We start from the raw sequence: 13,449 nt of genomic DNA on the forward strand, positions 1-13,449 counted from the left end.
TGTGCCTACAACAATTATAGGCCAGTTGATGTTGCTTGGTGTCCTGGTTCTATGAACAGTCACCAGGTTTGAATAGTCTCGAATTTCCCTTCACCCATGCTGTCTTCTCTGTCTGGTAAAATAGACCACGTCTAGTAGCTAATATTCTTTATAATGAGTCATTCTTGTAATACACTATTTGTCTTTTTTACAACTTTTAATCTTGTAGCTGCTTACATTATCAAATCATACAACTGTCTTGCTCTTAAATTTTTCATGTCTGTCTGTAACAAAGCAAACTGGTACTATCCTAATGTTTTTATACATTAGATTTATAGACTAGTCGAGCTCATTTGAAGCCGTTGTTGTCCTCTTTTTAACAAATGTTTTAATTTTTCTAAAAATTCATATTTCAAAACTTAAGAAGTTACGTACCACAGTCCGCCTCTTCTGATGCCATTCTTGATTGACTGATGTTTTATTATCAACAATGTAGGGAAAGACAGATTGCTACTTACCATAAAGAACACACATTAAGTTGCAGACAGGTTCAACTAAAGGACTCTTACACGAAGCTTTCAGCCACGGCCTTCATCAGAAAAAGAGAAACACATACCGTCCACACACCCAAGCAAGCACACCTCATGCACACACAACTGCCAACTCTGGCAGCTCATGTCTTCTACACAGTAAGTAACAATCTATCTTTCCCAACATTGTTGATATTCTTACCTGGAGTTTCTATTGTTTGACATTTTATTATAATGTCTCTAAACAGGAGATCTCATTTATTTCCTCTGTTTCTTATGCAATTTCCAAATACAGTGAATTCAAAAGTTTCTTAGATCTTACTTATTTTGATTAGAACACAGGTTACATCAGACTAGTTTTATTCCATCCAGGTTCACCATATTAGTACTTGTTCCAGGCATAACATTTCCTTGCATTTTTGTCACTGATTCTTCTCCATACAACTTATCAACATGTAGACCTGTGCCACAGTCTAAATGGAATTTAAGGAACTTTTTCAAAACAACTCCTAGACTCAAGTTGCCCAGCCAGATATCATCATACACTTGTATGTCTAAAAATTCAGCATTTAGGATGGTTACAATTGCTTTCAATTATTCATTTTCATAAGTGACAAGATTTAAAAACAATCCCTTTATATTCATGAACTTAGCACCAAAAATGAATAAAAATCTTCTTTTTCTCATGCCAATCACCATAAGATATCTTCCACACTTATTGGATACATTGTTTTAAAGCATGTTATAACTTTTTTCTATATTAAAATTAAATAGTAAGTGATATACAGCAATGACACAATACTTTCATTTTTGTTGAGATAGAGTCCTGTTCCTATTTATCACTCCAGACAAGCAAATAAATGAGGTCAACAGCTTTATCTTACATTTAACTGAGATTTTTACCTCTTATATTGAATAATTTGTAACTACTATCAAGTGCCTTCTTTTACAAACTTGGTTTTATGAATACTAGTTGTTAATGTACAACAATGTGGACAATATCAAATGCTCTATAAAATTAGTGAAGGACTGGTTGTAAGAAATTAAAAACAACTATGTGCATAACCTTGGAGTGAAACTGTTTACAAATAGGTATGGTGGAACATGAGCATGTGACACAGGATTTGTCAAGCTAGGAAATAAAATGTAGTGGAAATAACTACAGCATTAATTTTTAACATATCAGTTCAGAGTTAGGAAAAACTCAGAGTATGTTCTTTAAAACTGTGTATATTTTAGTACATACCAACAACAGAGACTTCTGCAGTACACTCTTGTTCTCCAAGGGCACATGTGTACTCGCCTTCATCGTGGACAGACACACCTCGAATCAGTAACTTCCGTACTGTTCCTTGCTTCTCAAATACAAATTTATCACTTGTGTCTGTCAGTTGTTCACCATCCTGAAAGATCACAAGCAGAAATTAATGGTTATTCATACCTCCAGCCCAACTATCTATGCACCTACAGAAACTACAATCAGCCAAACAAACCGAAACTGAGTAATAACAAAATGAATGCCACTCACTCATAGAGTTAAAAATGATCTATTTCTAGATGCAAAAATAAAACAGAATCATATGACACTGGCTGTGGCATTGCAAAGTAAAGAACTGAGTTTAAATGATATTGAAAATATATACTACTGAATTAGCCCAAGTTCAATAGGTAACACAGCAGGTACCGCTCAAGTCATAAAAATTTTCTGTTGATTAAAATACACACTTCCCAAAACTTGAGTCTGTATTTGTCAGATTTTGTTGGCAAAAACTGGGTAAACCTGCATCTTGCTTTTCTTGGAAGTAGCTGCTCATCAGTTGTAATATTTTCACCAGGGCAGTAACACTGGAGGCAGTTTTGCACAATCTTGTTCCACCATTCAGAAATAAGAGAGAACTTGTCATCAGAAATGTATTCAGCTTGGGATAAGTTTTTAACAAAGCAGAGGAATCTAATAAGTTTGCAGACTCTGTCTCTTGTCATTTTATTCCTGATGTGATTAGGCCACCAAGAACATAAGCAAAGGTCATCCAAAGAAACACTTCTAACCCAAATGGCACATCTGGTGTAAATGACAGCAATCAGTGCCTCCAATTCCTCCAATCACACACTGCAAAGAGTGTTCTTCATTTAATTCTGAGCATTTGATGCTCAGCTTCTTTTTATGACACACAGCACTGATTCAGCAAAAAGAAGTCAGAAGGCTCTGATGATAGAGCCATCGACTGGGTGGCAAACATATGCAGTGAGTCCTCTTGTTGCCTTGAGGATGTTCAAAACAGCCCCTCTTCAGGGCCTTTTAGTGACCTTGTATTCCATTCCATTTTGTTTCTAGCTGCGATCTTCACTGTTGTAACAGCTCAGTCTTGAAATTGTTGTAGGAAGAAATGAGATGGAGAGACATCTACTAATGATAACTCATTCTCACATCTACTAATGATAACTCATTCTCAGTTTTGCTAAATTCATAATCAGTTGTCTCTGCCAGAAAATTAACATCTGGTTCCAATGAGTCACTCTCTAATTCAATAGCTGAGTACTCCATAACATGCCAAATCTCTTCATTAGTAACACTGGTGCAGCATAATTGAAAACACATGTTGTCATACTAAAAAATAAATAAATAAATAAATAAATAAATCTCAATGATGAGTCACAGCAGCAGCAACACACAAAAAGCAACTGAAAGTTACATTACAATGTCCAGTGTGGAAATCTTGCTGACAAATCATCTATCATCATTCAAGGCAGCAGTTGTTGACCAGAGCAAAATGCCACACAGTTACCTTTACAATTATGAGGACAGCAGTATGCTAAATGTGAGCTACTTCAGGGTTCAATTGATCCCTCTCACTTCTATAGGATTACTTCAAGAATTTATGTGGAATTGTGAAGATACAGCAAATAATGGTACAATACTGTCAAAAGTAGAAGAAATAAGGAAATGCCATGAAGTTTGGAAGAAATAAATTAAAAATGGAATTCAATATTGCAGAAGAAAAGTTTAAAGGTATCTTTTGTCCCCTTTTGCTGTTCTAGTGTCATGGGAAAAAAGTGCATACCATACTTTATAGGCATTCTATACAAGGCCCCTTCATCAAACAGCAATATCTTAACTATAATCCATTTCACGCAATACATTGTGAAGCATATGTGGGGGTCACTGACATATGTGAATTAGAAACATAAAGTCTTTCACATAACACAATAAAAAGTAATTCCACCGAAGTCAGATCTAGAGATCCAGGTGGCCATGAGCAGGACACACTGTCATCATGTTGGCTATGATCAATCCAACAGTCTGGAAGGAGTTGATTTAAAACTGTACCAGCTTTCAATTCACTGTGCTTGGATGTCAACTGAAATTTTGAACCTTCTTTTATTTTCTCTGTAAACCTTATCAGTGTATCACCTTGAATTAAATAGTTATAACAATATGTAACTATTCTATACATTTTGAATTGTCCTGTACATAATTTAGGAAAATAATGTACAACACTGGCATTTGTAGAATCATGTTTAGGAAAAATTGAATAACTAGAGGGAGGATGTTCATTTACATTAGTATATCCTGAAGAAATCATCAACTTTTCATTCACTTTGTTTCAACATGTGTCCTGTTGCCTAGTAGGCACAGGGTCCACCATGGGCCCTGATAACTTATTCCATGCACGATGACATCGACACATATAAGGCATGAATGGTGGCCTGTGGTATAGCCATCTATGCTGTATTTACCTGGTTCCAAAGTTCAGGGTTACAGCACTGCACCTATTGTTTCACTATACACCCACAGTTTTGATTTGCGACAAGTCTGGTGATCTGGAGAGCAAGGGCAAAAGGTTGACTTTCTGTGACACCAAGAAGGCACTTATTTTTGCAGCAACATTTGGTTGTGCATTGCCTTGCAGAAAAATGGCATATGCAGCATTGTGCAGAAATGGTATGGCTATGGGTTGCAGGATGTCATTCATGTAGGTCACATGGGTTACAGTGCCTTGGACATGCACCAACTGTGATTTGTGACTGTACCCAATAGCACATCACATCATGAGGCCTCAAGATGGTGCTGTACATCTTGTGCAAATGCTGCCACAGTGATGCCATGCCTTCTGTCTGTGGCGAACCAAAATGTGGCCCTCATTTTCAAACAAACAGAACATGGATTTGTCTGAAAACACTATCTGATGCCAATCCTGTCTCCAGTGACATCATTCCATATACCATTGCCATCTAGCATGCTTCTGCACATTCGCCAAAGACAGGCACGACAGTGGACAATGCACCCATAATCTATGCCATAATAAACGATGACAGACTGTCACCGGTGATGGTGAATGATGTGCTACATTGTTCCACTGTCGTGCCAGAGCTGAGGAGGATGCAGATCTATACTGCAAAGCTATTCAGATGAGGTGTCGATCATCTCGGGAGGTAGTCTGGGAGGTGCAACCTAACCCATCTTTTCGTGTTCTATGGCCTTCTGTGAGCTATTCTCCACACACATGTTGCTCTGCAGAAACAATTCATCCAACACGAGCAGCAATTTCCCAGATGGATTCATCACATTCCCTTGTGCCAACAACACATGCCCTCTTGCAAAATCACCGATTTGGTGATATGGTTCATGCATACATCAGCAAGGCATCCTGCATGTCTGCTCATTCACACTGATCCATTACCTTTGAGAGCAGCAGGCATATTTTACTGGTTTGTAGTGTTGTGGAACAACATCGGTGTTGACCTTGAACCCATGAGCTGACATGGTTCAAATGCTCATCATTACTGCAGAATATACTAATGTACATGCCCTGTGAATATAAACATCATATCGCCAGACTTTCAAAGTGTTCTGTTTTTTTTTTTTTTTTTTTTTTTTTCCTGAACATGAATGTATTTGTATTTGTATTTTAACAAAAGCCCAAAATCCGTCTCCACAAAGAATGGTTGACTTGATGAGGTTGGTCTGTTTGGTTGACTTGATGAGGTTGGTCTGTTTAAGTATCTCTGTGGCATAATACCAATTAATATACAAGACAAAACTGCAAGCTGTGAAAGGGCCAGAAACATGGAGATGGTATTTTACCCAAAGAAAAATACCTACAATTAGAAAGTACTCTTGAGTTAGATATTACCAGCAAAATATTTAATCTGAGTGTCTGAATATTTCAAGGATCAAGCAAAGGATCAAATCAATCACATAAATCTCCAGAATGACTGACACTAGACTCACTTAAGAGAATACTGGGAAAGGGGGAGGGGGGGGGGGGGGGGCAGTGTAGAAGCAGGAAGTGGGAGAGTGAAGTAACACAGTCCCTACAGATAAATGAAATCCCAAAAAGTTTTTCACACTGTCCGCAAAAAGTTATTCACAGGGCCCATAGTAGATCAATGTCAATGCTTGAGAAAAAATATTACAAATCTTAAATACTACATATCACATGTTATCTGAGGGGGCGAAAAAAAAAAGGGGGGGGGGGGTGTATACAGTTCAACAACCGAAACCCATACTATACAAGCACCATAAATGCAACCAGTCAAAATTCCCTTACTTTGTGCCATGTTACATCTGCTGTTTCTGATGTGATTTCAACTTCCAATATAGCACTTTCCCTTTCTTTCACTTCGAAATCTTGTAACTTCCGCAAAAACTCAGGTTTTTTATCTGTAATGGAAAGAAGAAAGTACTGCATGAAGTTTCATTTTAATTTTCCAGCAATGATAACAATTACAATATGTGTACAATGACCCACAAATAAATATAACCTGACATTTTCATGTGTGAAGAGTCAGCACTTATGGTTCCAATCTAATGCCAATTCTTGTGACTTCTGGAGCAGCTGTCTTACACATTCAAATTAAGTGGTGGCAGTGAAGTGACATGGGTAATATGATATGGTTGAGCTGTGCAAAATTCAATGTTTAATACAATAGTCAACATGATCAACATATTACACCATAATTATATATGTATTTGAGAGATACATGTTTATTTCTATACACAATTATTCCTATGTTCTACTTTCAATATGGTTTTTTTTAACATGAATTGTGCATGTTGTTGTTTAAAATGACAAAAGTTATATTAAAAACAAAGATTCCAAAGACACTCTTGGGGGAGTGGGAAGGATTTCATGAAGGATGGATCTCATTTCGGGGCAGGATTTTAGGAAGTCATATCCCTGCTGGAGAGCCACATTCAAGGTCTGATCCAGTCCCGGGAAGTATTCTGTCACAAGTGGGGCACTTTTGGGGTTCTTCTGTGAGAGGTTCTGGGTTTGAGGGGATGAGGAAGTGGCTCTGGTTATCTGCTTCTGTACCAGGTCGGGAGGGTAGTTGCGGGATGTGAAAGCTGTTTTCAGGTTGTCTTTCCGCCGTCCACCTAACCTTCGTAACCTCTTGGTTCATCCCTATGAAATCCCCAAACCACCTTCCCTACCCTCTGGCTCCTACCCTTGCAACCACCCCCGGTGTAAAACCTGTCCTATGCACCCTCCCACCACCACCTACTCCAGTCCTGTAACCCGGAAGGTGTACACGATCAAAGGGAGAGCCACGTGTGAAAGCACCCACGTGATTTACCAACTGACCTGCCTGCACTGTGACGTTTTCTATGTGGGAATGACCAGCAACAAACTGTCCATTCGCATGAATGGACACAGGCAGACAGTGTTTGTTGGTAATGAGGATCACCCTGTGGCTAAACATGCCTTGGTGCACGGCCAGCACATCTTGGCACAGTGTTACACCATCCGAGTTATCTGGATACTTCCCACCAACACCAACCTATCCGAACTCCGGAGATGGGAACTCGCCCTTCAGTATATCCTCTCTTCTCGATATCCGCCAGGCCTCAATCTCCGCTAATTTCAAGTTGCCGCCGCTCATACCTCACCTGTCTTTCAACAACTTCTTTGCCTTTGTACTTCCGCCTCGACTGACATCTCTGCCCTTACTCTTTGCCTAAATATGTCTGCTTGTGTCTGTGTATGTGCGGATGGATGTGTGTGTGTGTGTGTGTGTGTGTGTGTGTGTGTGTGTGTGTGTGTGTGTGTGTGTGTGTGCGAGTGTACACCTGTCCTTTTTTTCCCCTAAGGGAAGTCTTTCCGCTCCCGGGATTGGAATGACTCCTTACCCTCTCCCTTAAAACCCACATCCTTTCGTCTTTCCCTCTCCTTCCTGAAGAAGCAACCATCGGTTGCGAAAGCTAGTAATTCCGTGTGTGTGTTTGTGTGTTTTGTTCATTGTGCCTGTCTGCCGGCGCTTTCCCGCTTGGTAAGTCTTGGAATCTTTGTTTTTAGCCAGTTACTGATTTTGGATCACAAGACAGAGGATTCAACTCTAACCACACTAAACCAAAATTTTTGTAGAGTTCAAAAACGATCTAACAGAGGGGTACCAGTTAACAGTCATACCAGTAAGACAACTCATAGATTTATGTGCTTCAGAATGGTCCATTTCTTTCATACAGTAAAAGATAAAGAAAAGAGATGGAAAATATATAATGTGGAGAAACAATAAAATTCCAACAACTTGTGAGTTTCAAGAACATGAAATCTGATGCTAATAGTGGGAGCAAACTGAGAATATACCACAAAGAGATCACAACAAAAAATTAAAACAGAAAGAGAGAAGAATCAGGAAAATAAATACATATATAATTAAAGAGAGAAAACATATAGAGGGGAGTGGAATTGTAAGAACCAGGCAACAAAAGGGGGTGGGGGCAGAAAAACTCACTGGAGACACCAGACAGAGCAAATTCCACTTAACAGATGTAACATGAGCTGGAACAACATATGGGGTAAATGAAAGAAAGAAGAAATGTTAAGGTTTAACATCTGACATTTATGTCATTAGAGAAGCAACACTGCCTCAACTGCAGAGGATGTAGGAAGGATTCTGTCACATATTTATTCAATTGATGGAAATCACAATAATCTAAATTAACAGGTATAATGGGGATTTTAAAAAAATACCCTAAAACATTTGTTGTCTTAACCTAGTTAACTGGTATGCTTAAAGAGGTGACATTTGATACACAAATGATCTGGTGGACAGCATCAGAGGCTCTACAAGGTTGTTCAGAGATAATGATATTGCTGTAGGAAGGCTGCAATGCCAAAAGACTGTAGTGACATACCGAAAGACCTGGAGAGGATCAATGATTAGTGTGGCGCTGGTAGTTAATCAATGCAACATTCTGCACAGAAATAGGTGAAGATCCCAATTACTCTTCAATTATGCTATTAATGATAAACCACTGGTAACAAACACAATTATAAGACATCTGAGAGTAACTGTGAGGACCAAACTAAAGTTTAATGAACACATAAAATTAATTGTAGGAAAAGCTGAGGCCCGGCTGAGATTTGTTGGAAAGTAATTAAGAAACTGTAATTCATAACAAAACACTAAAAAGACCAGTTACTGAGTATTGTTCATCAGTCTGGGATGCTTGCCACGTTGGATTAACAGAATTCATAGACAAGATCCAACAAAGAGTGTCACGTTTTGGCACAACAAATGCTCAACAAAGTTCCGTGGCAGACAAACACAAAAGGAATCGTGTGTCATGAGGAGGTTTACCCTGGAAATTCCAAGAGTTCACACTCTGAGAAAAGTCTCACACAATAACCGCAACAAGAAAACATGAGAGCACATACGAAAGGTTAGATCTCATAAGGAAGTTTCTTTCTCCTTGTGCACCTTTCGCAAATGGGACAGGAAGGGGGAAAATGGTAGTGGTACCAGCAGTACCTTCCACTCATAAAAGTGTAGATGTAGGTAATGAGAGGAAATGAGTAACAGAAAAAAACAAAGTGATAAGATGGGGGTAAAAATTTTGTATGACATCCTACCAAAATTACAGTTCACAGGAAGTTATGAACAAAAATAATTTAATTTCCAGTCCATTAATTCTACAATCATTGAAGGAACTTGTACCTGCTCACATAAGCCACAAATCTGTATAGATACAGAGAATAAAGATTCCACTCAGAACAACATATTTAACTGCTTTACTAACCGTGGACTGTAACATGGCCCTCCGTCACTTGATCCCTCACCCGACACTGGTACAGGCCGGCATCTCGCGATGTGCAGTTCTTTATAAGCAAACGATGAATACGGCCCTCTTGCACCACCACTCGGTGGTCCATTCCACTGAGCTCATGATTCTCGTGGAACCAGTGTGTCGACACTGTGTGTGAAGTTTCACATTCCAGTACCAGAGATTCTCGTTCCTCAACTTCAGTAATTTCCTGCAGTTTCCTAACAAATGTGCTGAAAAAAATAATATGTTGAATTGCAATTGGCATCTTGTTTATGAAGCTTTTTATTTCATATCTAAAAATGTACATGACACAAATTTGGCCTGATAAATACATGACACATTTACAATACTTACTTCTAACTCGGTCTGCATCAACTCTTGGTTGTAGCTGCCACAGTGCTTATAACTGTAATACTCCCTAACACAATTCCCCTTTATCTGCATCTCCCCTTGTCCTCACCAGAGGATGGTCTCTCTTGTACTGTGTTCTGAGTGACCTACTCTTCCTTTCCACCCTTCCCCAGTCTATCCCTCTCCCCTCCACAAGGAAGAAACTAGTAGTTCTGGAAGCTAGGGTGGTATCATGTATTTTTTATACTCTTCTATCAATAGTACTAAATATTTTTGTCTCTTGAAAATAAGCACCGTTCTGCAATTTTTCCCATAATTTAAGAACTTTTAATGCATCAGAGTACACAAGAGTCTCTATTAACAATTATTTACAATAACAGCAAATGTTTAAATGGCTATTCATGTATGAATTATTTATCTTAATTAAATCTGGTACAGGAATCCTGAAATATATTTTACGAGGCTAGTGTATGTACATGATACAAGGAGATGAGAAATTACTGAGAAACATATTAACACTACTCACACTTCCGGAACATCGACTGAAACTCTTGCTCCATGTGATGTGATTCCTGCACGATTTTTGGCTACACATTTGTAGTTTCCAGCATCAACTTCTGAATCCACATTCTGAATTTCCAAAGAAGATGTGGTCCCATCAAATGATAAAGTTAGGTTTGGTGATGGTTTCAGTGGTCTATTGTTCCTGTAAACAGAGGGAATATAACTAAACATTAGTTAAGAAGTACTTTTTTCCCCTTCTACTTATCATCAAAATTATTTCTTACTCCATCATTCACCTTTTGGCTAATTAGCAACAATTCTTATACTTTGAAAGTTTTACTTTAACTGATCATAAATGTAAATTTTTATCAAAATTCACATATGAAAGAAATAAATAGGTGTTTTTTTGGGATAAGACAGCTAAATGTTCAAATATCAGTAGTTACAAGAAAACCAAACTGTATTTAGGGCTACAAAATGCTAAGGTACACTACAAAGATAAGTTTAGAGAACTAAATATAGTTACTGCTAATGCACTACATGTCTATGAGAAATTTATGTGCTTAAAGAGTAATTTCTCAGCCTTGTGAGCTAAAGCTATACATAGGTACAATACACGACACAACAGAAATTACCAACTCGAATGAAACGTCTTAGATTAGCTGATAACCATCTCCTAAATGAAGAATTTATTCTGTGCAACAAACAACCTAATTTTCATAACAAATCTGTATGAACATACATCAGAATAGCCCATACTTTGCAAATGATTATGGAGAACATGGCAGAGATCTCTTCTCACTGTACCACATACTGTGATTTCTTCCCGTCCCATTTGCATATAGAGAATAGCTGCTTAACTGCCTCTATGAATACCATGATTAGTCTAATCTTGTCTTTGTTGTTCTTATGGGACTGATACATAGGGAATTATAGTTTATTTTTGGGTTTATTACTAAATGCTGTTTCCTGAAACTTAGTAAGTACACTCTTGTGGAAAAGCCGATGCCTATCTTCAAGCATCTGCAACTCTAAATATTGCAGCATCCCTATGATACTCTCCTTTGAGATTTAATATGTATCGCACACAATATGCTAGGAAGAGCTGCATGAGAGTTTTGTAAACAACTACTTTTGTAGACTAACAGCATATTTATGGCATGTTACCACTGAACCGACATCTGACACCTGCTTTAATAACAACTGAGCTGATGGACTCACTCAATTTCATATGCCCCACAAATTGTTGCACCAAGATATTTGCATGAGTTAATTAATTCTAACCGCAACTCATTGATGTTGTAGCAATAAGATACTAAATTTCTGAGTTTCATGAAATGCACAGCTTTACATTCACAAACATTTAAAGCAAATAAATAATGCCATCAGGCAAAATGCATACTACATATATGATGCGTTCTAGTATAGAAATGTGTCTGCTGCTCGTTTTTCTCTTTCTTCTAATTACACCGATGAGGTGTAACATTACAGAACTGCTTAACCATCGAGTGGGAGCACTTACGTATAAAGTGTGCCAACAACAAATAACACTGGAATGAGATTTCACTCTGCAGCAGAGTGTGCGCTGATATGAAACTTCCTGGCAGATTAAAACTGTGTGCCAGACCGAGACTCAAACTCGGTAGAGCACTTGCCCACAAAAGGCAAAGCTCCTGATTTCAAGTCTTGGTCTGTGTAGTTTTAATCTGCCAGGGAAGTTTCTTAACAAATAACACTGTTTTGAACCATTCTGTTGATGCTACACCACTGTGAGCCTGCTTCTATTACTTCATTACTGTTTGAGCTGAAACAGCTCTAAGGTTTCTTCCTTATCTCACAACTATTTTCTGTCTCTTACCAACCTCACTCCCACCACACAATATTCTTTTCTCTTCAGTATGCTTCATAACTTTGTATTTCAATTTTTTGTAGTAATTTACACTGCTAAATTTATAAAAATGCAACTTAAATAAATTTAAAATGTAACACATCAACAACATTGTATCAGAAAACATGAGAGTCAGTAATATAAAAGAGAGTGATGGGGTCAAAACAATAAAAAGCTCTGAAGATAAACCTGACATTCATTCAAATGAAATGACACAGTTTCAGAGACTTTACTGGTCTCATACAGATACGATTTTATGTATATAAACTGAAGCGACGAGTGAAAATTTGTACCAAAGCTGGGAATTGAACCCAGGTCTCGTGCTTACTAGGCAGGTGTGTTAGAGCCACTAAGCAGGCCAGGAGGGAGGCGTGCCAGGGTAATCCATGCAGTTGTGTGAACCGCTGTTACCAAGGTGGCTTAGTGGCTAATGCACCTGCTTACCAAGCAGGAGACCCAGATTTGATTCGCAGCCTTGGTACAAATTTTTACTCTCTGCTTCAGTATACACACATAAAAAATATTAACATTCACTACTAGGAAACTACAATAATTGTTAGTTCTTTCTTCTGGTGAATAACTCAGAAGGTTTACAGCAGTAGGGGAGAGTGATGGTACCTTGAAACAGTTTTCGGACTTTCATCTCTAACCAGCCCTGTAATAGAAGTTCAATGAATTTTCTTACTCCATTTTTAAATTATAGCATTCAGTTATTATGTGCTGAAGTCTTTTTCTGAAATTACAAAAAATACCCTAAAAATTCAAAGTTTTTCCAACTGTGAAACCATGTTCCATGGTACGACATGGTCATACACCTATGAATGAATATTCCATTGAAATTTAAAAGCATTGCAATCATGAAAATCTTGTAAATACCTCATTTAGTCATCAATATCTTACATTAATATCTACTACATACCAAAAATCGGTAAGTGAAATCAAGAAAAGCAGAAATTGTATCAAAAACCAGTTAAAAGTTAAATACATTTTGAAATTAACAAAAGCTTCCATTTTCAAGAGAGATAGAATTGTTCAGGCACTAATAAAACTCAGTTAATTTGCAAAAATCACGTGTTCCTTGATAAAAGACCTTCTTCTGTTTCAAGGTACATGATGGTGCACAATTGATGAAGTATGACTTC

The 13,449-nt window shown here is 37.9% G+C and overlaps 1 protein-coding gene across 11 annotated transcripts in view; it reads right to left on the reverse strand.

The window, feature by feature from the left end:
* Positions 1-13,449, reverse strand: part of LOC126365782 (titin) — a 523,502-nt gene that overhangs the window by 62,775 nt on the left and 447,278 nt on the right. For all 11 annotated transcript variants that reach the window (XM_050008347.1, XM_050008355.1, XM_050008352.1 and 8 more), the window contains 4 exons: positions 10,442-10,621; positions 9,538-9,794; positions 6,062-6,174; positions 1,756-1,912 (listed from right to left, as the gene is read on the reverse strand). In XM_050008347.1, coding sequence (XP_049864304.1) covers positions 1,756-1,912; positions 6,062-6,174; positions 9,538-9,794; positions 10,442-10,621 — 707 coding nt within the window. The remainder of the gene's footprint in view (positions 1-1,755; positions 1,913-6,061; positions 6,175-9,537; positions 9,795-10,441; positions 10,622-13,449) is intronic.

The sequence above is a fragment of the Schistocerca gregaria genome, chromosome 4 (genome assembly GCF_023897955.1).
Source record: "Schistocerca gregaria isolate iqSchGreg1 chromosome 4, iqSchGreg1.2, whole genome shotgun sequence".
In the NCBI taxonomy this organism is placed as follows: Eukaryota; Metazoa; Arthropoda; class Insecta; order Orthoptera; family Acrididae; genus Schistocerca; species Schistocerca gregaria.